Below are 26084 nucleotides of genomic sequence, written 5' to 3'. Positions count from 1 at the left end.
GGCCTGGGAAGAGGGAGAAATGGGAGATGGTGTGTAATGGATACAGTTTCTGTTGAGAAGATGATATTGTTCTAGAGATTGTTGGTGGTGCTAGTTTTGTAACAATGTGAACACTTAATGCCACAGAATTGTATACTTAAAAATGTTAAGTTTTATGTTATATCTATTGTATCAGGTTTTTTTTTTTTTTTTAGGCAGACTCTTGCTCTTGTCTTCCAGGCTGAAGTACAATGATGCAATCTTGGCTCACTGCAACCTCTGCCTCCTGGGTTCAAGCGATTCTCCTGCCTCAGCCTCCTGAGTAGCTGGGATTACAGGTGCCCGCCACCATGCCTGGCTAATTTTTGAATTTTTAGTAGAGATAGGGCTTCGCCATGTTGACCAGGCTGGTCTCAAACTCCTGACCTCAGGTGATCCGCCCGCCTCGGCCTCCCAAAGTGGTGGGATTACAGGCGTGAGTCACCGCATCTGGCCTTTTATCAGGATTTTAAAAAATATAATTTAAAGTCAATCACAGCAAATCTTTATATTAGTACTCACGAAGGAGCAATATCCAGATGGTTAATGCTAAATCCAGAAGAGCAAAAGCCTCCCAGTGTTGTTGATATAGTTAGGAAAGCAACGGCCAAAGAATAATCACAGCCAATGAAGCCAGCAGCTACCAGGAATACTGCAGGTCCAATCATTCCTAGAGTTAAAAAGTTATAAAAGGGAAAAATACCCAGCATTAATATTTGCTCTACCTTAAGATGGTATAAGTCTGAAATTTGAAATTGCTGCCACCTACTGTAGAAACATTATATTGCCTGGAAGACTAACAAATTTCATGGAAAAAAAAAAAACTGCTGGAAAACATGGGCGTAATACAACTAATATACTATAAAAGGAAAATCTCATTATGCAATGTTATTAAATCTACATGTGGCCAAAACTCAGCTAAAATTCCATGGTGTTAGAGAAGAACAAGACAAGAACAACTTAAAAATACGTTTCTAGAGAGAAGCAATAGCTGACAATAGAATGTGATTTAAAATACATATAACCAAAGGAGATAAACTAAATAATAAACTCTATTGGATGAGGTTAGAAAAAGACTCCATCTTGCCTGGGTGTGGCAGCTCACGCCTGTAATCCCAGCACTTTAGGAGGCTGAGGTGGGAGAATCACTTGAGGCCAGGAGTTTGAGGCCAGCCTGGGCAACACAGCAAAACCCTGTCTCTACGAAATATTAAAAACAAAATTCACCAGGCATGGTGGTGCACACCTGTAGTCCTGGCTGCTCAGGAGGCTGAGGCGGGAGGATTGCTTGTGCCCAGGAGTTCAAGGTTACGGTGAGCTATGATGGCACCACTGCACACTCCAGCCTGGGTTGTCAGAGCAAGACTTTGTCTCTCTTTTTTTTTTTTTTTTTTGAGATGGAGTCTTGCTCTGTCGCCCAGGCTGGAGTGCAGTGGCATGATCTCATCTCACTGCAAGCTCCACCTCCCAGGTTCATGCCATTCTCCTACTTCAGCCTCCTGAGTAGCTGGGACTACAGGCACCCGCCACCACACCTGGCTAATTTTGTTTTTGTATTTTTGGTAGAGATGAGGTTTCACCACATTAGCCAGGATGGTCTCGATCTCCTGACCTCGTGATCTGCATGCCTTGGCTTCCCAAAGTGCTGGGATTACGGGCGTGAGCTACCACGCCTGGCTAGAGACCTTGTGTCTTAAAAAGATTTTTAAAAATCTCTGTCTTCATTCTCTCTCTCTCTTTTTTTTTTTTTTTGAGATGGAGTCTTGCTCTGTTGCCCAAGCTGGAGTGTAGTGGTGCGATCTGGGCTCACTGCCACCTCCGCCTCCTAGGTTCAAGTGATTCTCCTGCCTCAGCCTCCTGAATAGCTGGAATTACAGGCCTGGGCCACCACACCCAGCTAATTTTTGTATTTTTAGTAGAGCCAGTATTTCCCCATGTTGGCCAGGCTGTTCTCGAACTCCTGACCTCAAGTGATCCCCCTGCCTTGGCCTCCCGAAGTGCCAAGATTACAGGTGTGAGCCACCATGCCTGGCTTTGGGTTTTTTTTTTTCTTTCCCACATAATCTGCAGGAATCCTCCCTAGTATTGATAACTGATAAGAATATACATTGGTCATTACAGGCAGTTAAGCGTAAAATACAATAAGGGACTTAATAAGTGGGCTGTCAGTTTTTCTGTGTCTATTAGATAGCAGTGCTATCTAATAGCTCTCTGTGATGATGGAAATGTTGTATTTGTATATACTGCAACTGAGGAACTTTAAAAAAAAATTTCAATTAAATTTATTATTTATTTTCTTGTTTTTTTGAGACAGGGTCTCACTCTGTCATCAGGCTGGAGTGCAGTGGTGCAATCATGGCTTACTGCAGCCTTGACTTTCCAGGCTCAAGTGATCCTCTGCTTTGGCTTCTTGAGTAGCTGGCACTACAGGTGCACACCACCATGTCTGATTTCATTTCATTTCATTTCTTTTATTTATGTATTTTGAAATAGGCTCTCATTCTGTTACCCAGGCTGGAGTGCAGTGGCGCAATCTCAGCTCACTGCAACCTCCACCTCCCAGGTTCAAACAAGTCTTGTGCTTCAGCCTCCTGAGTAGCTGGGATTACAGGCGTGTGCCACCGTGCCTGGCTAATTTTTTTTTTCCACTCTTTTTGCCCAGACTGGAGTGCAGTGGCACAATCTTGGCTCACTGCAACCTCCGCCTCTGGGTTCAAGCAATTCTCCTGCCTCAGCCTCCTAAGTAGCTGGGATTATAGCCACATGGGGTTTCACCATGTTAGCCAGCCTGGTTTCGAACTCCTGACCTCAAGTATCTGCCCACCTCCACCTCCCAAAGTGCTGGGATTACAGGCAAGAGCCACCGAGCCCAGCCAGAATCTTTCTATAATGTAATTACTGAAGTACAGTCACCGAGACTTCCAGGGTCTCTACTGGGGACCTTAAAAAAGTTAAATTATTGTCTTAGATAGTTTTATTTTTATGTACAATTTTTTCTATTTTTAGAGACAGGGTATTGCTCTGTTGCCTAGGTTGGAGTGCAGTGTTGTGATCGTAGCTCTCTGCAGCCTCAAACAACTAGGCTCAAGAGATTTTCTCACCTTAGCCTCTGGAGTAGCTGGAACTACAGATACATACCATCATGCCCAACTAATTAAATAGATTTAAAAGTTACATTTCTAGGTCGGGCACAGTGGCTCACACCTGTAATTCCAGCACTTTGGGAGGTTGAGGTGGGAGGACTGCTTGAGCTGAGGAATTTGTGAGTAACCTGAGCAACATGGTAAAACCATGTCTCTATAAAAAATAAAAAATAATTAGCCGGGTGCTGTGCCGTGACCCGTATGTAGTCCCAGCTGCTCAGGAGGCTGAGATGGGAGAATTGCTTGAGCCTAGCAGGTTGAGGCTGCAGTGAGCCATGGTTGTCCATCCTGGGCATCAGAGCAAGATCCTGTCTCAAAAAAAAAAAAAAAAAAAAAAAAAAAAAAAAAAAAAAAAAAAAATTACCTTTCTGAAAGTAGAATCTGAAACACATGATTATTTATGGTTTGAGCTATTTGATTTATAGCTCCGTATTTGATATAATAATGCTAGTAAATATTTTTGGATTGAAACTTAAAATGAATTCACTTAGAAAAGGGATGGAGGCTTAAAAATACTTTCATTATATCTTGTCTAAAGTTGATATAAAAACTTCATTGCAAAGTCTGAGCTGAAAGCACAGTGATTTACAAAATTGTGAGGGGTGATGTTTGGCACAGCAAGCCATTTTAAAAATAATTATAAGCCATGGTGGAGATAATAGGATATTATAAATCTTTTTTTTTTTTTTTGAGACAGTATCTCACTCTGTTGTCCAGGCTGGAGTGCAGTGGTGTGATCTCAGCTCACTGCAATCTCTGCCTCCTGGGTTCAAGCAATTCTCCTGCTTCAGCCTCCCAAGTAGCTGGGATTACAGGCCCTCACCACCACGCTCGGCTGATTTTTGTATTTTTAGTAGATGGGGTTTCACCATGTTGGTCAGGCTGGTCTCAAACTCCTGATCTTGTGATCTGCTCGCCTCAGCCTCCTAAAGTGCTAGGATTACAGGCATGAGCCACTACGCCCAGCAAATATTATAAATCTTAATCCTCAAAATGTATGGTTCAAAAAGAAACATATTGTAAAGAAATGCACTTAAATGCATCGTAGTGTTTTGTTATGTGAACAAAATAAATGGCTAATATCATTTTTATTTTTTCTTGAACTGTTGTGATATTGTGATTTAAAAAAATATGGCTGGGGGCTGGGTGTGGTGGCTCACACCTGTAATCCTAGCACTTTGGGAGGCTGAAGCAGCAGGATTGTTTAAGGCCAGGAGTTCAAGGCCAATGTGGGCAATAAAGCGAGGCCTTGTCCCATTAAAGAAAAAAATTAAACAAAATGGCTGGGGCTGGGTGTGGTGGCTCACTCCTGTAGTCCCAGCACTTTGGGAGGCCAAGACAGGCAGATAGCTTGAATTTAGGAGTTACAGACCAGCCTGGACAACATGTTGAAACTCTGTCTTTAGTAAAAACTAAAAAATTAGCTGGGTATGGTGGTGCATGCCTGTAGTTCTAGCTACTCAGGAGGCTGAGGTGGGAGGATCACCTGAGGCTGAGGAGGTTGAGGCTGCAGTGAGTTAAGATCATGCCACCACACTCCAGCCTGGGCTAAGAGTGATCCCCTGTCAAAGAAAAAAAAAAAAAAGAAAAAAAAGAAAAGAAAAGAAATATGGCCAGTGTGGTGGCTCATGTCTGTAATCCCAACATTTTGGGATGCTGAGGCAGGAAGATCACTTGAGGCCAGGAATTCAAGGCCAGACTGGGCAACACAGCGAGACCCATTTCTATTAAAACATTGTTTTAAAAAAGAAATATATATTTGGTCTCTGCCCCTGGTTTTTGACACACAGCTCCTAAAACTTCTGGAATTTCTGGAGTGGTAACAGTATCTTTTGTATGCTAATGAGACAACTGGTGGTTGGGGGTCCCCATACAGCTTCAGGATGGTGGCTGGATTAGAGGTCTGGGACTTTTGGCACCACCCCCAAACTCCAGAGAGGGGAGAGGGGTTGAAGGGTGCATCAGTCACCTAAGGCCAATGATTTAATCAATCATGCTCACTTAATGAAGTCTCCATGCAAACTAAAAGGGACACGGTTTGGATGAACTTTTGACGTTGGGGTTCTTGCAGGGTGGTGTTCCAGGAGAGGGCATGAAAACTCCCTATTTGGTCCCACATATGTTGCCCTATACAGCTTTCCATCTGGCTGTTCATCTATATCCTTTGTAATACCCTTTATAATAAGTGGGTAAACATAAATAAAGTGTTTCTCTGAGTTCTGTGAGATGCTCTAGCAGATTTTTTTTTTTTTTTTTTTTTTTTTTTTTTGAGACAGAGTCTCGCTCTGTCGCCCAGGCTGGAGTGCAGTGGCCAGATCTCAGCTCACTGCAAGCTCCGCCTCCCGGGTTCCCGCCATTCTCCTGCCTCAGCCTCCCGAGTAGCTGGGACTACAGACGCCCGCCACCTCGCCCGGCTAGTTTTTTGTATTTTTAATAGAGTCGGGGTTTCACCGCGTTAGCCAGGATGGTCTCGATCTCCTGACCTTGTGATCCGCCCGTCTCAGCCTCCCAAAGTGCTGGGATTACAGGCTTGAGCCACCGCGCCCGGCTCTAGCAGATTTACTGAACCTGACAAGAGAGTCACGGGAACCCTGATTTATAGCCAGTCAGTCAGAAGCAGAGGTCACAAGCTGGGACTTGTGATTGGTATCTGAAGAACTGAGCCCTCAACCTGTAGGATCTGACGCTACCTCCAGCTGGACAGTGTCAGAACTGAATTGCAGGACACCTCGCTAGTGTCCGCTGCAGAACTGGTTATGTGTAGGGAGAAATCCACACAAATATTTTGGTGATCAGAGTGAAGTGTTTTGTGTTAAGTATTGTGTTAACTGTGTGCAAAAGTGGGAAACACACTTTGTTTTCCTATCTCCAGTAACTGTAAACATGGTAAATAACTGTAAACCAAAACAAAACCTGATTTGTTTCACTTACCTATAAGGCTAAAAATTCTGCGAACACATAAAGTTGAAAAATTCCATTTTGCCCTTAAGTTGTCAGCAGCTTGACCAGACAGGATCATACATAACCAAGAGCCTAAATAAGGCAATGAAGATAAAAACCCATTCTGGAAGGAATAAGAAGATACATGATTAATTATGGTGAGAGGAAAAAACAAAACATACACATTCATCACAGCCAGTGACCACCACTTGAAAGCAAAGGAAATGCATAGCAATATGTTGTTAATTTTTTAATATAATTACAGCAAATAAGTCTGGCTTTCAGAAGGATTATGGGGTTCAGTCCAAGGCAGTCCCTAAGAGTCTGTCTCAGAGGGAAATAAGGCTTGCCATAATCCTGTCTGCTTCGGGTAATCTTGACTGTTTCTCTGGGATTTGGGTTGTGGGAGAAGACAAGCCTTCCTGTTAGTCTATGGATTCTCCCTACTGAACATTTTCATCTTCCATTCTCATTTTTTTAAAAAAATATTTTTTACAATAAAACACAGATGCAGAAAACCACATAAGTCAAACATACAGCTTAATGAATCATTCTTTTTTTTTTTTTTTTTTTTGAGACAGAGTCTTACTCTCGCTCAGGCTGGAGTACAGGGGTGCGATCTCAGCTCACTGCAACCTCTGCCTCCTGGGTTCAAGTGATTCTCCTGCCTCTGCCTCCCGAGTAGCTGGGGTTACAGGTGCCTGCCACCACATCTGGCTAAGTTTTGTATTTTTATTAGAGATGGAGTTTCACTGTCTTGGCCAGGCTGGTCTTGAACTCCTGACCTTGTGATCCACCTACCTTGGCCTCCCAAAGTGCTGGGATTACAGGCGTAAGCCACCGCGCCCGGCCTCATGAGTCATTCTAATGACCATCTAGGTAAAGAAATAGAACATTGCCAGCCTTGCCAGAAGACCCTTACGCTACTAGTCCTATCACAGCTCCCTTCCTCCCCCCTCAAATAAACATTAACCTTGCTTTGGTGTATAGTAATCACGTACTCACTTTTATTTATAGTTACATCACCCAAATGTACATCCCTAGACACTTCAGTTTAGTCTTGGCCATTAAAAAATTTTTTCATTTGTCTTTTATGTCTCTTTAAATCTGTAAATTCCCTTCCATTCTTTTTTTTCTTACAATTTATCTATTAAAGAACCTAGGCCACATTTTGCTTTTAAAAGATCAGTGCCAAGTAAAACCATAACTCAAAAGTGCATTACATGTTTACCTACTACACACACACACACACACACACGTTTATTTTTAACAGCACCAGAGAATCTTTTTTTTTTTTTTTTTGAGACAGAGTCTTGCTCTGTTGCCCAAGCTGGAGTGCAGTGGGGTGATCTCGGCTCATTGCAACCTCCGCCTTCCGGGTTCAAGCAATTCTCCTGCCTCAGCCTCCTGAGTAGCTGGGATTACAGGCGTGTGTCACTATGCTTGGCTAATTTGCATTTTTTTTTTTTTTGAAGTCCTTGTCCTTTATTGGGCAAGGGGTGAGAGAAGCGGACAGACTGGTTGGACATAGTAGATGGGTGTGTGAGGACAAAATGCTACCAGAAAGCCAGCCAATCCACACTCCCCTGAAATGGATGCTAATGCCCTTCAAACCCTGGGCATTGGTTTCATACACAGCCTCTTCCAGAGATAAAAGAAGGGGTTCTTGTACAGCTTCTTGTTACCCCCAACCATGGAGGCAAGTTCTGAGTTCCGGTTTTCCTAGGACACTAACTCTAGTCACAAAGATCTCTGGAGTGATCACACATGGTAGAGTGGCAGGGTGAATATTTCAAAATGATGAGTAGAACAGGAGTCTTGCCCAAGCCCTGTTATGTCAGTGTCTGTGTGTGGCCTCCCAGCCCAACCAGAAATTGACAGAGAGGCATGTATATGTTGAAAAGATATATATATAAATATATATATTTAGAATTAGGCAGCTGGACTCAGTTTAGATGATCCCAATTTTGTTGGCAACATCCAAAGCGTCGTAATCAGGAGCTAGTCGAACATATGCCTTTTTCTCTCCATCAGGCCGAATCAGGGTGTTGACCTTGGCCACATCAATATCATAGAGCTTCTTCACAGCCTGTTTAATCTGGTGCTTGTTGGCTTTAACATCCACAATGAACACAAGTGTGTTGTTGTCTTCTATCTTCTTCATGGCAGACTCAGTGGTCAGCAGAAACTTGATGATAGCATAGTGGTCAAGCTTGTTTCTCCTGGGGGCACTCTTCCGAGGATATTTGGGCTGCCTCCGGAGTCACAGTGTCTTGGGCCGCCGGAAGGTGGGTGACGTGCGGATCTTCTTTTTTTTGTGGCTGTGGACACCTTTCAACACTGCTTTCTTGGCCTTTAAAGCCTTCGCTTTGGCTTCGGCTTTAGGAGGGGCAGGAGCTTCCTTCTTCGCTTTCGGCTCCGTCTTGTGAAAAGGGTCTCCAATCCTAATTTGCATTTTTGCAGAGATTGGGTTTTGCCATGTTGGCCAGGCTGATCTCGAACTTCTGACATCAAGTGATCTGGCCGCCTCAGCCTCCCAAAGTGCTGGGATTACAGGGATGAACAACTATGCCCAGCCTCTGAGAGTCTTTCCTGATGGTTTCTTTTTCCTCATATTTCACATCCAATCACCAAGCACTCCCTATTCTACTTCCTTTCAAAATAAATAAATAAATAAATAAATAAATAAAATAAAGGTTGGCTGGGCACGGTGGCTCATGCGTGTAATTCCAGCACTTTGGGAGGCTGTAGAGGGAGAATCACTTGAGGACAGGGGCTCAAAACCAGCCTGGCCAACATGGTGAAACCCTGTATCTACTAAAAATACAAAAAATTAGCTGGGCATTGTGATACATGACTGTAATCCCGGCTACTTGGGAGGCTGAGGCAGGAGAATTGCTTGAACTTGGGAGGTGGAGGTTGCAGTGAGCCCAGATTGCCCGGAGCAGTCCAGCTTGGGTGACAGAGCAAGACTCTGTCTCAAAAAGAAAAAAAAAACCAAAAAACAATAAAAAAAAACTTCATTCCATTTAGACTTCTGCATAGTGGGATCACATCTATCATTATTTGTGGCAAAATCCTGTATAAGAATAAATGGTTTCAAAATATTAGTAGGAGAATAAAAAAAGAATAAGCTGTAGTAAATCAGAGAAGTGAATTTTCTGATCTTGATTTTGTTTCCTGGTGGAATAAGGTTGATAATTCTTCACAGTTACTGAATTTTTCCACTTCAAGTTGCAATGTTAAAAACTCCTGGCTGGGCACGGTGGCTCACGCCTGTAATCCCAGCACTTTGGGAGGCCAAGGCAGGCAGATCACCTAAGGTCAGGAGTTTGAGACCAGCTTGGCCAACATGGTGAAACCTCATCTCTACTAATAATACAAAAATTAGGCGTGGTAATGGATGTCTGTAATCCCAGCTACTTGGGAGGCTGAGGCAGGAGAATCGCTTGAACCCAGGAGGTGGAAGTTGCAGTGAGCCGAGACTGTGCCACTGCACTCCAGCCTGGGCAACAACCTAAATACACTAAAGTCTTCAGCATTTATACATTCCACAGGCACCTTCCACAGTTTCACTTCAAGGATATGATCCTTTGTATTCATTTATTTTAAAAAATTGATTCCAATTTTTTTTGCAGGTGCAGTGGCTCACGCTTGTAATCCCAGCACTTTGGAAGGCCAAGGCAAAGGGATCACTTGAGGTCAGGAGTTTGAGACCAGCCTGGCCAACATGCTAAAACTCTGTCTCTACAAAAATAAAAAATTTAGCTGGGTGTGGTGGCACACACCTGAAATCCCAGGTATTTGGGAGGCTGAGACAGGAGAGTCGCCTGAACCTGGGAGGTGGAGGTTGCAGTGAGCTGAGGTCGCACCACTGAACTCCAGCCTGGGTGACAGAGCAAGACTCAGTCTTTAAAATAAAATAAAATAAAATTAAAAAAAAATAAAATAAATAAAATAAAATAAATAATATAAATAAAATAAAATAAAATAAAATAAAATAAAATAAAATATTTCCAGTGGTGACGACCTACCCACGAGAACACACTTCTTGCAAAAAATCTCCTTCATCCCTCTCCAGAAGGGGAGAAGAGGAAACACAAGAAAAAATGCCTGGTGCAGAGCACCAATTCCTACTTCGTGGATGTGAAGTGCCCAGGACGCTATAAAATCACCATGGTCTTTACTCATGCACAAACAGTAGTTTTGTGTGTTGGGTGTTCCACTGTCCTCTGCCAGCCTACAGGAGAAAAAGCAAGGCTTATGGAAGGATGTTCCTTCAGGAGGAAGCAGCACTAAGAGCACTGTGAATCGAGATGTGTGGAAAATCATCTCAATATAACACATTTTAGATAAAATATATTAAAAAATGAGAGATGTGTGACTCTTGCTTTCACTTGAATACTTGCAGGCCACTGTAGGGTTATTTATTTTATTTTTTGTAGAGATGGAGTCTTGCTCTGCCACCCAGGCTGGAGTGCAGTGGTGTGATCTCGGCTTACTGCAACTTCTGCCTCCTGGGTTCAAGGAACTCTCCTGCCTCAGCCTCCCGAGGTGTTGGGACCACAGGCACGAGCCGCCATGCCCGGCTAATTTCTTTTGTATTTTAGTAGAGATGGGATTTCATCGTGTTGTTCGGGCTAGTCTTGAACTCTCGAACTCAGGCAATCCGCCCACCTCGGCTTCCCAAAGTGCTAGGTGCATGAGCCGCCACGCCCGGCCACTGTAGGGTTATTAACCAGCTTAATTTCAATATTGTTGTGTCTCAGGGAATAGGGAAGCTCAAGGAGAAGGAAAGAGATGGGGTGATGGCTGGCTGGTGGAGCTGTCAGAAGACACTCAACATTTATTAAGTTTGCCATCTTATATGGGGAAGGATTATGGTGCCCCCAAACAATTACAACATTAACATCAAAGATCAAGAGCCCTGAAGTGAGCACATGCTGTCGGAAAAATGGTGCTAACAGATTTGCTCCATGCAGGGTTAGCACAAATCTTTAATTCATAAAAAATACAATATTTGCAGAGTATAATAAAGCATAGTGCAATAAAAGGAGGCATGCCTGCACCATGCTTCTCAAAGCAAGCTTTATTTTGAACAAAGGTCATTTGATGGCCAGGCAGGGTGGCTCATGCCTGTAATCCCAACACTTTGGGAGGCTGAGGCAGGAGTTTCATTTGAGCTCAGGAGTATGAAACCAACCTGGACAACAATGGGAGACCTCACCTCTACTATTTAAAAAAAAAAAAAAAAAAAAAAACACCCAGGCCATTTCATGAATATAATATATTGATTTTCAAGAAAAAAATCCATTAAAAAATAGACTATATAACTATAGAATTATTTTCAAACTCTATTCACATTTCTTTTTATTTTACAGACTGAAAGAAGGTCCTATATTCACATTTCTTTTAATTTTGATTAAGATAATACCTTTTTGTCTATGAATGCAAGATAAAAGATCCTTATCTTAAAGTACACAACATTAATTACTGGCCAGCTATTGATATTTTATTTCTTCCATACATACTTCTTCCTGAAAATGTCAAACAGAAACATCAGTGTAGTAATCTTTAAATATACTTCATAAGTAAAATAAGAGATTTTGTTAATATGATTTTGAGAATTTGCTATTTTTTTTTTTTTTTTGAGATGGAGTCTTGCTCTGTTGCCCAGGCTGGAGTGCAGTGGCTCAGTCTTGGCTCACTGCAACCTCTGCCTCCTGGGTTCCAGCGATTCTCCTGCCTCAGCCTCCTGAGTAGCTAGGACTACAAGCACCTGCCACCATGCCTGGCTAATTTTTATATTTTTAGTAGAGATGGGGTTTCACCATGTTGGCCAGGTTGGCCTCGAACTACTGACCTCAAGTGATCTGCCCACTTTGGCCTCCCAAAGTGCTAGGATTACAGGTGTGAGTCACCGGGCCTGGCTGGATTTGCTATTTTTAATCTTCCTGTGGATCTCAGTTTTATCCCAGTGATAATTACCAAATTAACCATTCAATGCACAGTTGAATGCAATTAATCACTGTAGTAGTGTATTATTTATTTTATTTTTTTCTTTTTTAAAAATTAGCCCTACTTTATAGTTGAAATGTGGTAGTAGATTATAATCAGGCTCTGTTAACAGAGAACTTGGGAAAAATAAGGTTGCTCACAGTGAATCCATCTCATGATATTGCCAAAGCCTAGTTTCAATATAACTTCTGCCAGTGCAATTTGTGGATATATTTCTATACAGTGATCTTGTTTTTCAGAAGTAGACACGGGAGTTCTTCACAGCTTAGCTGTCTGAAGTTTTAAGGTTTGGTCCACATAGCCAGGCCAATGTTTATAGTATACTTTGGAATGTGAATGACTGAGGATTCACTTTAAGTTTTTAAAGCTGGTAAGTCCATGTAGCCAGTAAGGTTGTGCAGTCAGCCTTGTTAGTTTTTTTTTTTTTTTTTTTTCCTGGGACAGAGTCTTGTTCTGCTGTCCAGGCTGGAGTGCAGGGGCATGATCTCAGCTCATTGCAACCTTCGCCTCCTGGGTTCAAGAGATTCTCGTGCCTCAGCCTCCCTAGTAGCTGGGATTACAGGCGTATGCCACCATGCCAGGTTAATTTTTTCTTGTATTTTTAGTAGAGACGGTTTTGCTGTATTATCCAGTCTGGTCCTGAACTCCTGGGCTCAAGCAGTCCTTCCGCCTCAGCCTTCCAAAGGGCTGGGATTATTTTTGTATTTTATTATTATTATTTTTTTGAGATGGAGTTTCACTCTTGTTGCCCAGGCTGGAGTGTGATGGCTCGATCCTGGGTCACCACAACTTCCACTTCCCAGGTTCAAGCAATTCTCCTGTCTCAGCCTCCTGAATAGCTGTGATTACAGGCATGCACTACCGTGCCCGGCTAATTTTGTACTTTTAGTAGAGACAGGGTTTCTCCATGTTGGTCAGGCTGGTCTCGAACTCCTGACCTCAGGTGATCTGCCTGCCTCGGCCTCCCAAAGTGCTGGGATTATAGGCGTGAGCCGCCGCGCCTGGCCTTTTTTGTATTTTTAACAGAGACAGGGTTTCACCATGTTGCCCAGTCTGGTCTCAAATGCCTGGCCTCAAGTGATCCACCTGCCTCGAACTCCCAAAGTGGTAGGATTACAGGTGTGAGCCACTACACCCAGCCTGATGTCAGGCATCCTTACATGTGCTTATTGGCCATCTGTATATCTTTCGAGAAATGTGTATTTGTATTCAAGTCCTTTGCCCATTTTAAAAACTGAGTTCTCTTTTTATTATTGAATTGTAAGAATTCTTAATATATCTGGATACTAGACCCTTATCAGATATTTGATTTATAAATGCTTTCTCCCATTCAGTAGGTTGTTTTTCATTTTCTTGATAGTCCTTTGATGTATAAGAATCTCTAAAATTTAGGACAGCAGAATAAAATGGAAGATACAAAATAACTTCATTTTATATAGATGAGAAAAAATTCTGTGTATGGTCTTATAATATATACATATAAGAAGCAGACGATTATTTTTTCTTACCTCCTGAATATTGAACCTTAGGATCTCCTTCAAATACGTAGGCAATAATGTCAATAAAGTATAAAAAGTCCAGTTGTAAGAAAAGTGTGCAACTACAATAGCCCAAAGTGGCAGGGATTTTAAAATGGGTACCCACGGCACTGACTTCTGTGAAGAAAGCTGAAGAAAACAGGAATGATTAGGATAAACTACGGCTATATTAATGCTTAGATCTGTACCATATCAGCTAAAACTCTATCCAGAATTCATACAGAATATCACCTTAATTAGTAAACTCCAAATTTTTAAATCAACTCCTTTGAAATATTAAATAGCAAAATACATGATAAATATTCAGTTGTTGGATTTTTAAAAAAATATATTAACTAGACAGGCCATGATTCAGATTACAGGAAAAAGTAAAAATGTATTCATAGAGCTATAATGTCAACCCTAAATATTCCTTATGAATGTCAGAAGTCACCCGCAACATTGATTTCTCTCTCTCTCTCTCTTTTTTTTTTCTTTTTTGAGACCAAGTTTTGCTCTTGTTGCCCAGGCTGGAGTGCAATGGCACAATCTCGGCTCACTGCAACCTCTGCCTCCCAGGTTCAAGTGTTTCTCCTGCCTCAGCCTCCCGAGTAGCTGGGATCACAGGTATGTGCCACCACGCCTGGCTAATTTTTGCATTTTTAGTAGAAACGGGGTTTCGCCACGTTGGTTAGGCTGTTCTTGAACTCCTGACTACAAGTGATCCGACCCAAAGTGCTGGGATTACAGGCGTGAGCCACTGTGCCTGGCCTGAATTCTCTGTTTCTAAAATATAGTTTCATAGTCAAATTCAGAGGTTGACATAAGGGTAAAGGAAAGAGATTGGAAGGTCCTGTTAGAAGTCATGTTTAATTATCCAATCTTTATTCAATTGAAATGATTTATAAGAATTAGGCAATACAAGGTTTCTGTAAGCAGTCATATGCAGTAGTGGTCTTTAAAGCAGGGTAAAAGCACCATGGGGGTGTGCAAGATGATCTGCTGGGGTGAGGAAAGACATATTTCTATTTATTTCTATTTGTACTCATTTTTATTCTAAAAATAAAAAAACACACTCTATTAATATAGGGGCCTGTGTTCTCTTCTCCGCCTTTTGAATAAACAAAACAAAAACAAGTAAAGCAAAAAAAACTCTGAGTGTAGGGCCAAGGAATCTGAGTTTTAAAAGGTTCCACTGGTGATTCTGTAGAGCAGTAGGTTCCCAAACTTTGCTGCATATAAGAGTCACCCAGGGGAGCCTTAAAAACACTGAGACCAAGGTCACACCGCAGACCAATTGAATAGGTTGTGGGTGGGTGGCAGGTAAGTATTCCTAGTTTTTGAAGATCCCTGGGTGATTTCAATGTGCAGCAGGTTTGGGACCCACTGCTGTAGAGATTAGATTTTAAAAAGTCTGCCCTTATCCGTCTTGACTGAAAAGCTCAGGGCAGAGAGGATTTTAGAGTTTGAAGGAATTTGGAACATAGCATTTTTTATATGGCTTTGAAATCCTCAAAGCAAGTGAAATCATTCTTTTATGCTGAAAGGTACAAGCGTAAATGTGGTGATCTCCGAAAACTGAATATATTCTGAAGAATGTATCCTACCTCTTGGAAATATAACCTGTAATAAGACATATTTAATTTTAGTCACACTGGTATGTTTTTACAACCTATAAATATCAATTGAATTTTTGATAATCTGATGTTTTTGGACACTCACCCAACCAAGATGAGCTGTATGTCTAACACATAAGCCTGACACATGGCAGGTTCTCAATAGCTGCTTATCAAACGAATACAAGGCCCATGGGATTAGAGGCTTAGAAAGAAGAACGTGAAATGTATGTATTCCAGCTTAGTGTTCATTTGTAACTGAAGTACAACACAACAGTTTTCTGTTCTCCCAATATGAATCGTAAGATCAACTTATAGTATTTCCACGTTACAAGTTATATTTCGGGGGGAAAGTCTTCATTTATAAAAACTTTCAAGTTAAAGATGAATTTTCAAATATTACTAGGAGAAACTCTCCGAGTATCACTACCTTAAACAAGAGTTTAAGGTAGTGCTGTCTAATGGAACTTTCCATGATGATGGAATGTTCTACGTGCACGGTTATTAAATCCTTGTCCTTCTAACAGGTTGATGAAAGAAAACAAAATGAAATGAAACAAAACCCTTGTCATATGTGTGACAAACTAAATTTTTTAATTTTTAGACGGAGTCTTGCTCTGTTGCCCAGGCTAGAGTTCAGTGAAGTGATCTTGGCTCACTACAACCTCCGTCTCCTGAGTTCAAGCAATTCTCCCACCTCGGCCTCCCGAGTAGCTGGGATTACAAGCACTCGCTGGTCATGCTGGGCTAATTTTTGTATTTTTGTAGAGATGGGGTTTCACTAAGTTGACCAGGCTGGTCTTGAACTCCTGACCTCAGGTGATCCGCTCACCTTGGCCTCCCAAAGTGCTGGGATTACAGGCATGAGCCACCACGCCTGGCCAGAACTAGTTTTTTTTTTTTTTTTTTTCCTTGAGACGGAGTCTCGCTCTGTTGCCAGGCTGGAGTGCAGTGTCGTGATCTCGACTCACTGCAACCTCCGCCTCCTGGGTTTGAGTGATTCTCTTGCCTCAGCTTCCTGAGTAGCTGGGACTACAGGCACGTGCCACTATGCCCGGCTAATGTTTGTATTTTTAGTAGAGATGGGGTTTCACCATGTTGGCCAGGATGGTCTTGATCTCTTGACCTCGTGATCTGCCTGCCTCAGCCTCCCAAAGTACTGGGATTACAGGTGTGAGCCACTGCATGTGGCCAGAACTAAATTTTTAATTAAATTACTTAAATTAAAAGTATAATAGCCACTTGGGGCTAGTGGCTACCATACTGGACAACACAAGGTTGGGCTTAAGAAGGTATAAAACAGCTTTTTTTGATGTTCTTTATCTAGAAATTATTCTCTTGCTATTGTTTCTAACACACTATTTTGCCAATCAAGCAATGTAAACACATACTCTCGATGGCTTCATCATATCTAATTGTTGGCAAAAAATTAAAAATTATGAAAGCTTTTTTTTTTTTTTTTTTGAGAAGGAGTCTCACTCTGTTACCCAGGCTGCAGTGGCACGATCTCAACTTACTGTGGCGTCTGCCTCCTGGGTTCAAGCAATTCTCCTGCCTCAGCCTCCTGAGTAGCTGGGATTACAGGCGCCTGCCACCACACCCAGCTAATTTTTGTATTTTTAGTAGAGACAGGGTTTCACCATGTTGGCCAGGCTGGTCTTGAACTCCTAATCTCAGGTGATCCACCCGCCTTAAAAGTGCTGGAATTATAGGCGTGAGCTACTGTGCCTGCCGCTTTTTTTTTTTTTTTTTTTTTTTTGATACAGGGTTTCGCTCTGTTGCACAGGCTGGAGTGCAGAGGCGCCATCATGGCTACTGCAACCTCAGCCTCCTGGGCTCTAGCGATCCTCTCACCTCAGCCTCCTGAGTAGCTGAGATTATTGGCATGTGCCATCATACCGAGTAATTTTTAAATTTTTTGTAGGAATGGGGTCTCCCTATGTTGCCCAGGCAGGCCTCTAACTCCTGGGCTCAAGTGATCCTTCCACCCAGGCCTCCCAAAGTGATGGGATTACAGGCCTAAGTCACTGCACCTGGTCCTGAAAGTTCTTATTAGAGGTCTACATTATTCTAAAATACTACTGCTGATAAAAGAAGATACATATGCGTGGCTGGGCGCAGTGGCTCACACCTGTAATCCCAGCACTTTGGGAGGCCAAGGCAGGCGGATCACTTGAGGTCAGGAGTTCGAGACCAACTTGGCCAACACAGGGAAACCCTGGTTCTACTAAAAATACAAAAAATTAGGCAGGAAAGGTGGTGCATGCATGTAATCCCAGCTACTCGGGAGGCTGAGACATGAGAATCACTTGAACCTGGGAAGCAGAGGTTGCAATGAGCTGAGACAGTGCCACTGCTCTCCAGCCTCGGGAACAGAGGGAGACTCTGTCCTTCCCACCCCCACCCCCCAAAAAAGGAAAATACATATGGGCAAAACATTTTAAAATTGCTCAGATCATTTGCTCAGCCAACATTTTGAAAGCAAATATACTTTGGAGATTTAAATGATAATGGAATTTGTGAAGGAAAAATCAATGAGATCCTGAATCTTGTATGCAGAATGTATCATCGAATTTCTAGTAACAGCTCAATCAGCTATTTTTCCATATAAGTTGAAACAGAAAAAGGACAAACTATAACAATGATTTGTCACGAAATGTGTGAAATACAGAGGGTAAGATCACTCGACAAATACTTGAATACCTTCTAATATGCCATTCTACAAAAAATATTTTCTTGTCAAATGCAAGTAACAGCAGATTGATTTAGCAAAGTTACATGTAATAAATGCTCTTAATTTCTGTCTTAATTTGACAACTAAATATTCAAACCAAGGTCCCCATTTGATTTGCTTCGCAATGCTGCAAAATTGTATACTCTTCCTAAAAGGCATAAAGGAGAAGTAAAACAGTTACAAAACATGCTATCTTCAGGCTGGGCATGGTGGCTCATGCCTGTAATCCCAGCACTTTGGGAGGCTGAGGCGGGCAGATTACTTGAGCTCACAAGTTCAAGACCAGCCTGGGCAACATGGCAAAACCGTTTCTACAAAAAATACAAAAATTAGCTAGGCTTTTTGGTACACACCTGGCATCCCAACTACTTGGTAGGCTGAGGTGGGAGGATAGCTTGAACCCAGGAGGCGGAGGGAGGTGGAGGCTGCAGTTAGCCAAGATCATGCTATTACACTCTAGCCTAGGCAATAGAACCAGACCTTGTCTCAAAAAAACAAAACAAAAACAAAAAAACTCAGAACCAACCAAACAAGAAAACCCCATGATATCCTTGGAATTAAGAAAAGAAGAAGAAGCCGGACATGATGGTTCATGCCTATAATTCCAGCACTTTGGGAGGCCGAGGCAGGCGGATCACCTGAGGCTGGGAGTTGGAGACCAGCCTGACCAACATGGAGAAACCCTGTCTCTACTAAAAATACAGAAACTTAGCTGGGTGTGGTGGTGCATGCCTGTAATCCCAGCTACTTGGGAGGCTGAGGCAGGAGAATCACTAGAACCCAGGAGGCGGAGGTTATGATATAGTGAGCCAGGATCGCGCCATTGCACTCCAGCCTGGGCAACAAGAGCGAAACTCTGTCTCAAAAAACAACAACAACAACAACAACAACAACAAAAATAGCAGATATATAGGAAAGAACACTTTAATGGGTGAAGTGGTAATGTCTTTCCACAATTCATTAAAAAGAGATCTTCAACACAGAGGAGTAGTCGATGATCTTAAAGCACTCACTAGTCATGAGACTCTCTCTTTTTCTTTTTTTTGAAATAGAGTCTTGCTCTGCCAACCAGGCTGGAGTGCAGTGGTATGATCTCGGCTCACTGTAACCTCTGCCTCCCAGGTTCAAGAGATTCTTCTGCCTCAGCCTCTCGAGTAGCTGGGACTACTGGCACACACCACCATGCCTGGCTAATTTTTGTATTTTTACTACAGATGGAGTTTCACCATATTGGCCAGGCTGGTCTTGAACTCCTGACCTCATGATCCACCTGCCTTGGCCTCCCAAAGTGCTGGGATTACAGGTGTGAGCCACCGCACCCAGCCTATTTCTCTTCTTGTAGACATTTCTGAATCAGAATTAGGACTATATATGCTATCATAATTGTAAAATCCACTTATTGTAAGAATGAAATCACATTTCTACCTATAAGTACTGACTTTTTCTTGGTTGGATAACTGAGAAAACATTCTAACTGCAACTCTTGCTTGTCCAGCTCAGATCTCCTTCGACATGACTGCCAGCATAAGCTATCTAGAATGCAAACCTGATTCTGTCACTTCGAGCTTACAGATACTTCATGGCATCCCAGTGCCTAAAGGATAAAGGCTAAGCTCCTTAGTGAGGCACAGAGGACCCTCCATGACCTGACTTCCACTTGCTTCCTCCTGACGTTTTCTGCCTTTGCCTTATGCAGGAGAGCAACACCCCACAGCCACACTTCCTAGAAGGTGTCACTCTCTGTGGAAGATATCACTCTTTCTCTCAGGAAAGTGAGAAAGAAAAAAAGCAGTCAGGCTGGATGTGGTGGCTCCCGCCTGTAATCCCAGCACTTTGGGAGATGAAGGCGGGCGGATCATCTGAGGTCAGGAGTTCGAGCCCAGCCTGACCAACATGGAGAAACCATTTTTAGTCTCTACTAAAAATACAAGATTAGCTGGGCGTGGTGGTGCACACCTGTTATCCTGGCTACTCAGGAGGCTGAGGCAGGAGAGTCACTTGAACCTGGAAGTTGGAGGTTGCAGTGAGCTGAGATTGCACAATTGCACTTCAGTCTGGGCAAAAAGAGCAAAACTCTGTCTCAAAAGAAAAAAAAGAAAGAAAGAAAGAAAAAAAGTAGTCCTGGGCTGTGGTAAGCTAAACTGTCCTGGTTCTAACATCTAGGCCTGGCGTTCTGTTGAACCGAAACCAGGCCACTCTATGAGCATGCTGGAGCATGACAAAAATAAGACCACTTTACAGTGAGCCGATATCACCCCACTGCATGGCAGCCTGGGAGACAGAGCGAGACCCTGTCTCTAAAAAGAAGAAGAAAAAAAGCACTCCACAGTCATTTGAGCACAGACAAAAACAAGAATGCCATAAACTACAAAAAACGAGCAAATGTCTTCCTCTCCTAGCTAATATGAATGACTGCTGTGCCCTTACTAATCACAGCTTTACCCCACCTTCTAGATAAAAATTCATCATAGAATTATCAAATCCAGAGCAAAACATTAATTCTTTAAACCCTTCCCGAAGTCATCTAATACATGTCTAAACTGCAACAAGTTCCTCTCAACTCTGCACTGAGATGCCCTCATGGTCCTTCACGGTGTGCTTTCTTCCTCACTGCAATGAACCAAGACACCCAACTTGTTCGAATGTAAGTGTGTTCCTGATGGGCTTTGGCCAGAAGGTACTGACATAAGGAAGCTTTTCGTATCTGCCCCAGGCTGGCTGAGGACTGCCACCTTCTCTGTTCCAAAGATGTCCTGTACCTTATACACTGCATTACGCAGGCCATATTATATTGAAATTCTGTCCATCCATGTCTGTCTCCCTCTGGAGACCTCGGGTCCCACAGGAACCATGTTTTATTTTTTTCCTCTTACTCATTTTTAAGTCCTCAGCTGACAAAGAACCTAGGTCATAGTCAAGTATCAAAAAAAAAAAAAAAAAAAAAAAATGTTTAAAGAATGAATGAGTAGATGCTGCACATTTCTTGGGTCCAAGATTTAAAGGTAGAGCTTCATGTAATACATCATTTTACGACATTATCAACTATAACATCATGTGCTTTAAGAATGCAGTCTGGTTGTACATGGTGACTCATGCCTGTAATCCCAGCATTTTGGGAGTCTAAGGCAGGAAGACTCCTTAAGCCCAGCAGTTTGAGACCAGCTTGATTATCATAGGGAGACTCCATCTCTACAAAAAATAATTAGCGGCCGGGCGCGGTGGCTCAAGCCTGTAATCCCAGCACTTTGGGAAGCTGAGACGGGCGGATCACGAGGTCAGGAGATCGAGACCATCCTGGCTAACACGGTGAAACCCCGTCTCTACTAAAAAGTACAAAAAAAAAAAAAAAACTAGCCGGGCGAGGTGGCTGGCGCCTGTAGTCCCAGCTTCTCGGGAGGCTGAGGCAGGAGAATGGCGTAAACCCGGGAGGCGGAGCTTGCAGTGAGCCGAGATCCGGCCACTGCACTCCAGCCTGGGTGACAGAGCAAGACTCCGTCTCAAAAAAAAAAAAAAAAAAAAATTAGCTAGGCATGGTGGTGTGCACCTGTAGTCCCAGCTATTTGAGAGGTTGAGGTGGGAAGACTGCTTGAACCTGTAAGGTCGAGGCTGCACTGAGCTGTGATGGTGCCACTGCACTCCAGCAAGCATGGGTACGGAGCTAGACTCAAAAAAAAAAAGAACGCAATCTGGGCTTCTCCTCCTAAATCTCTTGCCTCTGGATATTCCTGTTTCTGAAGCGTGTGGAGAAACAACCTAAGTTTGGAAAGATTAAGACACATACCAATGTAGAGAAAGTTTTTTTTTTTTAAGACAAGGTCATGCTCTGTTGCCCAAGCTGGAGTGCAGTGGCACAAACACAGCTTACTATAGCCTTGACTTCCCAGGCTCACACAATCCTCCTGCCTCAGCCTGCTGAGTAGCTGGGACTACAGGTGTGTAACCTCACACCTGGCTAATTTTTAAATTTTTTGTAGAGATGAGATCTCGTCATGTTGCCCAGGCTGGTCTCAATTCCTGGGCTCAAGCAATCCTTCCATCTTGCCTCCCCAAGTGTTGGGATTACAGGTGCGAGCCACCACCCCTGGCCAAGGGAAAGCTTTTAAAAAAATGTAAACAAACTCAAAAGTTTTATAAGTTCTGGAAGATCATGATAAAAATGAAATATTGGAAGAAGCAAGCTGTTACCCATCAATGTTGAGAAAATGACAAAACATAGCAAGTTTTACACGGCAACATCTGTTTATAATGTGTTAAAGTTTTTTTTTACCTGTTCCTTAAGGGGAAAAAGTGGGTAATTCAATTAACATCATGTAGGACTCTAAACTTTCAAAGTAACTTAACTTTTTATTTTGAGACATGGTCTTGCTCTGTTGCCCAGGTTGGAGTGCAATGGCTGATTATAGTTCACTGCAACCTTGACCTCCTGGGCTCAAGCAGCCCCCTTGCCTCAGCCTCCTGAGCAGCTGGAACTGCATGTGTGTGCCATCACACCCAGCTAAAACTTTCTTTTTATTTGCATTAATTATTATTATTATTATTATTTTCCACTGGGAAGACTCAGACCCAAGTAACTTTGGATATGAGCTCTCCGCCTGGTTAAAACTTTATTACAGTTCTGATTTCTTCTGCTTCTGAGTTTTTGCCAATCTTTGGCAAAGATCATGACAGGTCATAATTCTTAAAGTTCAGCTGCTTGTAGAGACATTTATAGCAAAATAAAAAAACTTAAAAATAAGTGCTAAAGAGTACATTTTTCTTCTTTTTAGAGATGGGGTCTTGCTATGTTGTCCAGGCTGGGCTTGAACTCCAGGGCTCAAGAAATCTGCCTGCTTTAGCCTCCCAAAGTGCTGGGATTACAGGCGTAAGCCATCATGCCCAGTCAAGACTAAGTTTTTAATTTTACTGCCTGGTTATACTGTATATAAATATTTAAAATATCAATCTTGGGCTGGGCGCAGTGGCTGACACCTGTAGTCCCAGCACTTTCAAAGGCCAAGATGGTAGGATCGCTTGAGGCCAGGAGTTCGAGACCAGCCTGGCCAATATGGTAAAATCCCATCTCTACTAAAAATACAAAAATTTAGCTGGGAGTGGTGGTGTGCACCTGTAATCCCAGCAACTCAGGAGGCTGAGGCAGGAGAATTGTTTGAACCTGGGAGATGGAGGTTGCAGTGAGGTGAGATCGTGCCACTACACTCCAGCCTCGGTGAGAGAGCGAAACTCCGTCTCAAAAAAAAAAAAAAAAAAAAAAAAAATATATATATATATATATATGTATATATAAATAAAATAAAATATCTATCATGATAATTTAATAGAAGTTTAAAATATTTTATGTTTTTAAACTAATAAAGTGACTTTGAAGTCAATAAGAATGCTGAAAACAACCTGTGTATATTTTAGTCTTTCCTAATGTTTTTATGTTCTTCTTTTATTCTACTCAAAAGGCAAACATTTTGTTTCCATGGTTTGAAAATTTACTATATTGAATTATGATAGACTTTTATTTCTGATTTGCCTTTGTGCTTAAGTGATTGAAATCTGGTTTTAATAAGATATACATTTTTTTCTAAAGACTTACTCGAGAAGAACAAACAGATGTATATGACAAAATAATATTATATCATAATAAATGTGCTGTTCTCTTTCTTTAATGACACTTGTTTAAAAATATAGATACGGGTCCAACATCCCTTGTCTGAAATGCTTGGAACCAGAAGTGTTTCGGATTTTGGATTTTAGAATATTTGTATCACATACCTTCCCAGTTAAGCATCCTAAATCTTCTTTTTCTTTTTGAGACGGAGTCTCGGTCTGTCGCCCGGGCTGGAGTGCAGTGGCCAGATCTCAGCTCACTGCAACCTCCACCTCCTGGTTCAAGGAATCCTCCTGTCTCAGCCTCCTGAGTAGCTGGGACTACAGGTGTGTGCCACCATGCCCAGCTAATTTTTGTATTTTTAGTAGAGACGGGGTTTTGTCATGTTGGCCAGGTTGGTCTTGAACTCCTGACCTCAGGCGATCCGCCTGCCTCCCAAAGTGCTAGGATTACAGGAGTGAGCCATCACAGCTGGCCAGGCATCCTAAATCTTAAAATCCAAAAATCTGAACTCTGAAATGCTCCAATGAGCATTTCCTTTGAGCATCATGTAGGTTCTCAAAAACTTGTGGATTTCAGAGTATTTTGGATTCAAAATTTTCAGACTTGGGATGCACAACTGTACAAACACACTAGTTGGTTTTCTAACAACTAATGATCAGAATGAGAATCCTTTCATGAATAACACATTTTATTTTCTACCAATCAAGTGGAAAAAACAAACTTAAGACTCATTTGATAATCACCACACTAAAAGGTTGAAAATGACTTAAAAATATTTTTTATAGTTTATAAAACTATACTTTCTTTTTTTTTTTTTTTTTTTTTTTTGAGACGGAGTCTTGCTCTGTCGCCCAGGCTAGAGTGCAGTGGCCGGATCTCAGCTCACTGCAACCTCTGCCTCCCGGGTTCACGCCATTCTCCTGCCTCAGCCTCCCGAGTGGCTGGGACCACAGGCGCCCACCACCTCGCCCGGCTAATTTTTTGTATTTTTAGTAGAGACGGGGTTTCACCGTGTTAGCCAGGAGGGTCTCGATCTCCTGACCTCGTGATCCGCCCGTCTCGGCCTCCCAAAGTGCTGGGATTACAGGCTTGAGCCACCGCGCCCGGCCCTAAAACTATACTTTCTATAAAAAAGAAAGAACTGAAATTCTTCAGACAATATTTTATGTATTTTAAAAATATTTTTAAAATGTTTTAAATGTTTTGTAGAGAAAGGGTCTCACTATGTTGACTAGGCTAGTCACCTAACCTCAAATGATCCTCCCACCTAGACCTCCCCAAAGTACTGGGATTACAAGTATGAGTCACTGCACCCAGCCAGACAATACTTTGGATATTTATTTCATTTGCCTATTCTACTTTGTCTAGAGCATGCACAATAGGAATATCTATTTTGAAAAATAGATATCTTTGGATAGGAATATCTATTTTAAAAATTAAGATATCTATTTTGATATCTTAATTCTGAAGAAAAAACAGTTCTGACATTATTTTTAAAATATGTCAAAGTCCATACCTGATTTCTTAATGATGAAAGAATGTATTCCTTTTCACAATGGGTAATTCTCTTGTGTTTTTGTGGTGTGTCACTAACTAACCAGATCCACAAAAGAAACCAAAATATTCCAATAGTACCTTAAAATAGAAAAATAATAGTTAGATAAAATTAGAATGTATCAAATAAAAAACAAAACCACAAAATTAGAATGCACCAACAACAACTTTTACATATCTTGAAAAAATTATGTAACTATAAATTCAATGTAAAACTGACTTCAGTTTGGATTCAATTTAATGGGATAATTGCTATAACTGTATTATTGCTTATACATTTTGAAGAAAACAACTTTTTTTTTTTTTTTTTGGAGATAGAGTCTTTGCTCTGTCGCACACGCTGGAGTGCAGTGACATGATCTCAGCTCACTGTCATCTCTGCCTGCCGGGTTCAAGCAACTCTACTGTCTCAGCCTCCTGAGTAGCTGGGACTACAGGCACATGCCACCACACCCGGCTAATTTTTGTATTTTGAGTAGAGACGGGGTTCCACCATGTTGGCCAGGCTGGTCTTGAACTCCTGACCTCGTGATCCACCCGCCTCAGCCTCCCAAAGTGCTCGGATTACAGGTGTGAGCCACTGCGCCTCGCCAGAAGAAAACAACTTTTAACCATGACTTTGCCTATCAGGGTCTACCAGACAAACCTTTTTGAAGATATATTTCCACAGTCTACGTATTTCCAAAGGTGTCTGCTTTTGTTAGTTGATTTTTAAATTTTGATTGCAGATACATTTCTTGCATGATATGTCTATGTGAAAATCTAATTTATTAAAAATGTGTATCATGCTGCCAAGGAAACTGAGAAATAAAATGCCTTGGGACTAAGTAAAAAGAAAAAAAAAAAAAACAACAAACATTAAAACTACCAAGTGAGAACATCCTATTTTGCTTGAGAAGAAACTTAAAATACCCAAGACAGTGATTTTTTTGATAGCAAATGTAC

At 42.0% G+C, this 26084-nt stretch overlaps 1 protein-coding gene and 1 pseudogene across 3 annotated transcripts in view; both read right to left on the bottom strand.

The window, feature by feature from the left end:
* Positions 1 to 26084, bottom strand: part of SLC17A5 (solute carrier family 17 member 5) — a 60418-nt gene that overhangs the window by 15923 nt on the left and 18411 nt on the right. For both annotated transcript variants that reach the window (XM_023219250.1, XM_023219251.1), the window contains exons 6-9: positions 25102 to 25220; positions 13628 to 13786; positions 6093 to 6225; positions 541 to 688 (exon numbers count right to left, since the gene is read on the bottom strand). In XM_023219250.1, the coding sequence (XP_023075018.1) occupies positions 541 to 688; positions 6093 to 6225; positions 13628 to 13786; positions 25102 to 25220 (559 nt within the window). The remainder of the gene's footprint in view (positions 1 to 540; positions 689 to 6092; positions 6226 to 13627; positions 13787 to 25101; positions 25221 to 26084) is intronic.
* On the bottom strand, positions 7559 to 8629 carry LOC111547452 (annotated as a pseudogene). Its single transcript, XR_002733142.3, has one exon. The product of XR_002733142.3 is annotated as a 60S ribosomal protein L23a pseudogene (transcript).

Source organism: Piliocolobus tephrosceles, chromosome 5 (genome assembly GCF_002776525.5).
Source record: "Piliocolobus tephrosceles isolate RC106 chromosome 5, ASM277652v3, whole genome shotgun sequence".
Taxonomy (NCBI): domain Eukaryota; kingdom Metazoa; phylum Chordata; class Mammalia; order Primates; family Cercopithecidae; genus Piliocolobus; species Piliocolobus tephrosceles.
The sequence above is the reverse complement of the archived record's forward strand: the minus strand, read 5'-3'. Positions and strand labels throughout refer to the sequence as shown.